Source organism: Lathamus discolor, chromosome 5 (genome assembly GCF_037157495.1).
Source record: "Lathamus discolor isolate bLatDis1 chromosome 5, bLatDis1.hap1, whole genome shotgun sequence".
NCBI classification, from domain to species: domain Eukaryota; kingdom Metazoa; phylum Chordata; class Aves; order Psittaciformes; family Psittacidae; genus Lathamus; species Lathamus discolor.
In genome coordinates this window covers 13,601,258-13,606,233 of record NC_088888.1, presented here as the reverse complement: position 1 = coordinate 13,606,233, position 4,976 = coordinate 13,601,258, and the positions used below count along the sequence as shown (strand labels likewise).

The following is a 4,976-nucleotide window of genomic DNA, read 5'->3' as shown; positions in this document are numbered from 1 at the left end:
GCTCAGCGGTTAAGCTGCAGCCCGTCCATGTGCAGGGGCCATCCGCCTGCCCCCCATGTGGGCACAACACTTCCCCTTGAGCAGGCAGCCCCGGGTCCACGCTTCCCCCGCCGTCCCTCGCGGCGGCTCTCAGGTTCCCGGTATCCACGGGCACTGCGGGGATTTGCTCGCCTCTTCCCGCAGCCGTCCCGCCCCGGGGAGGGGGCAGCGGCCGCCTCCGGCCACACCTGCGGCGGGGGAAGCGCTGGGCGCAGACGGGGCGGCAGCACCATGACGGTGGGAGCGCGGCTGGGCGACAAAGCGCGGAGCCGCTTCTCTCGCCGCGGCACCGGCGACGACCAGGTCAGCATCCTGCCCGGTGGCGAGGAGGAGGCTGCGGGGAGCGGCGCGGCGGCCCCCGAGGAGGACGAGGAGGAGGAGGAGGAGGAGGAAGGCGCTGGCCGCAGGAAGGTGCGCTTCGCCCTCCTGCCTGATTCCTACGAGCCGCTGCGGCCGCCGCGGGCCCCCGGCAAGCGGCACTACGGGAAGCGGCTCAAGAAGTACGGCAAGGTGAGGGCAGAGCGGCGGGACGGGGCCGGGGCCGGGGCCGGGCGGGCAGCGCGGGGCGGCACCGGCTTCTCCGTGCCTTGTCCTTCGGGCGTTTTAGGTGCCGGTGTTCAGCGCTGAGGCGGGTGTCAGCCCGCTCCCGGTCTTGCTCTTGTTGCGGAGGGCAGGACTTCGGCCCCCGCCAGGTTCAAAGAGGAGGAAATCTGCCGTTTCGCACTCAAAACGGCACTAAGCCGATCCATGTGACGGGTATTTTGCCTTTGTCCCGTATTTCCTTCGGCGTCACTGTTTTGACACTATTCCTTAAAACTTCCAGTTGTTTGGCCTGCTTTCTTAAGGGACTGCAAGACGGTACTGCCACCCCTCCACTACATGCGTTTGCCGTTTTACCTTCTAAGTGTTTCCCGAAAATCACTAGCATGGGTTAAAAAAGCAACATGTTTTTCATTGTGTAACAGCTATTTTGGGTCAGAATTGTTCTATTGCTTTCCTGTGGGACAGTCAGAAATCTGGCAGCCTGGTGGTTTACAGCTTTTTTGCCCTGAAAGGCGGGTGCCTTTGATTGCTAAAGTGACATTTGGAAGAATGTGGTTATTTTTCTCTCATTCGTGTCTCTTCAGTACAGCTCAGGTATGTTTTGGATGTTTGTAGCAAAACATAACGTCTGTGTTAGCAGGAAAAACCTGCCTGCTGTCGGGAATCTTTTCCTATCGGAGAGATCACAGCTGTCAGTACAAGACATGACTTTCTACTGCATTCCTTAAGGAAATGATGATTTTGGTAAAGATATGCCAGCTATGTCTGACATGCAGAAAAGGCCAGATAGCCTGGCAAAGGTACTGCTGCAGTTGACAGCACAGTCATGAGCTGCTGCTCCACTGTTTCCTAAAGAGGAACAGAGTATTTCCTTCTTTCATGATGGGTTTGATACTTTGAATTTCCAACACGGTGATTCTCATGTCACACACATGGTGCAGTTCTTGGACACTGCGTATTCCCTTTCATATAACTCAGACGACGTCCCCAAGTGAAAGCTTGGCCAATTTGGCTTTGGCAGTGAAGACCAACACGTGAAGGTGAGCTGCTCACAGTGCAGAGCCTTAAGGCTGGTCTAGTTCCAACCCCCTGCCACAGGCAGGGACACCTCCCACTAGAGCAGGCTGCTCCAAGCCCCATCCAACCTGGCCATGAGCACAGCCAGGGATGCGGCAGCCACATCTCTGGGCACCCTGTGCCAGCGCCTCGCCACCCTCACGGGGAAGAATCCTAAGAATATAATAGATATAGACTGGATGTCACCAATTTAAAAGAATATCCTCTGTTTCAGTGTTTTCCATATTGCAGGGGATGATTTTGATCTAGTCCCACTCAACCATAAAGGTTTATCATGCTGGCAGTCCTCCCAAACTAACCACATTGTATTAATTCCGTGTCATGACCAACTGTGTGAGCACAAACAAGAGTGAAATTAGAATAAGTTTTTAGTTTAAATAATCTGTAGCAAGTTCTCTCTAATGCAGTACACAGATGAGCTCTTCAATGTGTGAAATAGGTGTGAAAGTGGCTCAAAACATTCTCATTTTGACCAAAAAAAAGTCTTTTTGACAAAAAGCAATGAGAGTCCAAAGCAGGAATTCTCCTTCTGACCTTGTTCTAGTGGAAGGTGTCCTTGCCTATGGCAGGGGGTTGGAATTGGGTGAGCTTTAAGGTCCCTTCCAGTCCAAGCCAGCCTGGGATTCTGTGAAATTCCCATAGAAGTATTCTCAGTGTTTTATTGCCTTCTCGTTCAGCACCAGTTTTAACAGCCTATGTGCCCACATACTTAGCACATGTGTGTGTGGGAAACACATACCCCTATAAACTAGGTGTGAATTTCAGCTAATTTTGTTCTTGACTAGAAGCCCACGATGAAGCCTGGCTTCCTGTGGAGGCTGCATCCGCTCGGTTACACTGTGCTCTGTGGGTGTGTATTCCTATATAAAAATAGATGGTGAATGTTGTTCTGTGCTCAAGCCCTCATTAGCTGTGGGAGAAGTTGATTTTCTGGGTCAGAATGACTTTATGTGAAGGTATTTCCTCTAATTTCTGGGGGGTTTATCCCCTTTCTCTCCACAGAACGTCAGCAAAGCTCTGCAGAAGGGATGCCGCTACTTGGTGGTCGGCCTGCAAGGATTAGCATCGGCTTATTCTGCTCCCTTTGGAGTGGCAGCTCAAGTGGCATCCTTCGTCCGCTAATGCAGCCCCATCAGCGAGGACATGAGGCCACTTAGGGTTAAATCTGAGCCCTGCATCTGAGAAACCTCTTGGACAAATGGCCCCAGCCTCTCCGCCAGCCCTGGGGAGACCCAGGACTGAGTGCTCTTCTCTGCAAATACGGCATTAAATCATATCGGGTCAAAGAAATACAAGGATTAGGAAATAATCTTCCACTAAGGGAGCTGAAGTTTGTTTTCAGACAGGAGTTGGTTTTCTAGAGCTTTGTGCTGCGTGTGGAAGGGAGCCAAGGACGGGGGGAAAAGCAAGTAGGTGAGGGAAAGAGAAATGAAGGAAAATAGAGGATGGGGAGGTGGAGATCAGAGTGTGGCTAGTGAGAGGAATTGTCAAAGCAGTGGAGGAAGCAGATAACAAGGGGTCAGGAAAAGGCAGTCTTTGGTTTTCTGAGGTTGTTTTGTTGGGTTAAGATTATGAGTATATTAAAAATATACTTGGATATAAATGGAGTATGGTCTGAAACACGGAGAGCTTTGCTGCATCACGATTGTTGATTTCGAACACTGGGCATCATGAGCCATTAAATGTTGAGACTGATCTAAAAATCCAGAAAGGAAATGAGATGCGTTTGTTTTCTGATCCAGGGGCATTAAAAGTTCTCTGTGATTGGTGTTTGAAGCTTTTCCGCTGCTGTGAAATCCGAATGTATTTTTTTTTACTGAGAACAGTTTGTCTCTGACATACCTGATTCTGGAAGCTGGGGCATAAGAACACTCAGTTTCTGTGGTGTTCACAAGGAAAAAACCCAAATTATCAGGTGCGTCTGAAAAGAACTGCGTACAGCCTTTGGTGTAAGAATGTACAACCATTCTGTGTAAGAATGGGGCCAAAAATCCTGCCAGCTCCATCTTCATTTCTATGTGTGGATGTTGTAGCTAGAGGATGCCAACAGCAGATGGCTCAGCTCAGTGGTGCAATGGAGAACTTCCAGGGATATAAACCCTGTATATGATTGTACGGATGACACAGGAACAATGGGGTTTGTGGGCCTTAAGAATTCTGTGGGGTTTGGGGTTTTGGGGTATTTTTTCTATCAGTCTTTTGTGGTAGCAGTCAGTGATTTTCCTGCTAGCACTTTCTGTGTGTTACAGATCTTTCTATAATATAAGTATAGTTTTGATACTGGTTTTGTAATCAAGCAGGTGACTTATATGGTAAAAAGTGCTGCTCATTTGCTTTCTTTGCCTTTTCTGAATGAAGAGGTTTGCATGTCTCAGCAGACCACGCTGTATTGCTTTTAAGTGTCACAAATGAAAACGAAGTCAATATTTTTAATGCTGTAAGTGGACTGTAAATAAAAGCAGTGTAATCGATGCTGTGTGTTTACCTTCACACATAAGTCAGCACAGAGAGGAGGAGTTTCCCAGCAGCAAGGGGAAGCTGCAGTGTAAACTTCCCCATGTTGTTCTGCCCTCAGCCTTGGCTCTCTGCTAGGACATGGTTGTAGCCCAGGCCACAGGGAATGGCAGGAAAGGCAAGGTGCGGAGACGAGGATCTGACGTTGCACAAATTGGGGTAGGAATAGCCACAAAGAGATTTCATTCACTGATTTATACCTTTAGCTGTTTCTCTTGAGCTTCTTCGTAGGGAGCAGCCTTCCAGTATCTGAAGGGGGCCTACAAGGATGCCAGAGAGGGACTCTTCATCAGGGACTGTAGCAACAGGACAAGGGGTGATGGGTTTAAACTTAAACAGGGGAAGTTCAGGTTATATATAAGGAAGAAGTTCTTTACTGTGAGGGTGGTGAGGCACCGGCACAGGTTGCCCAAAGCAGTGGTGAATGCTCCATCCCTAGCAGTGTTCAAGGCCAACCTGGGCAGGGCCTTGGGTGACATGGTCTAGTGCGAGGTGTCCCTGCCCATGGCAGGGGGCTGGAACTGGATGATCTTCAGGTCCTTTCCAACCCAAACCAGTCTGTGATTCCATGATTCTTTGACAGACCTGTCCTGATGTGCTTCACCAGCATGGCAGAGGGTATTGATAACAGCTGGGTGTTTTGCAGTAGGAACAGATCTGTACTACCACCCATGTGCCACACCAGCCTGCATTGCTTGGGATTAACTTCAAATTTCATTACACCACTCTCTGTTTTACAGCCTGAATCATTACAGCTCCTTTTTTCAGTTACTAAAGCAATGCAGGGAGGGTTTGCGTTTCCA

The 4,976-nt window shown here is 49.6% G+C and overlaps 1 protein-coding gene across 1 annotated transcript; it reads left to right on the top strand.

The window, feature by feature from the left end:
• Positions 1-4,130, top strand: C5H1orf115 (chromosome 5 C1orf115 homolog). Its single transcript, XM_065682669.1, has 2 exons — positions 1-549; positions 2,662-4,130. Exons 1-2 carry the CDS (start codon positions 28-30, stop codon positions 2,779-2,781), a joined length of 642 nt encoding a protein of 213 aa, XP_065538741.1. The 5' UTR covers positions 1-27; the 3' UTR covers positions 2,782-4,130.
• Positions 4,131-4,976: the final 846 nt, after the last annotated feature.

What these genes read in the sequence shown, in the direction of transcription:
- C5H1orf115 (XM_065682669.1), top strand. Translation starts at nt 28, where the DNA reads ATGTGCAGGGGCCATCCGCCTGCCCCCCATGTGGGCACAACACTTCCC. An exon ending in GGCTCAAGAAGTACGGCAAG is followed by an intron (nt 550 to 2,661) that starts GTGAGGGCAGAG and finishes TTCTCTCCACAG; the next exon opens with AACGTCAGCAAAGCTCTGCA.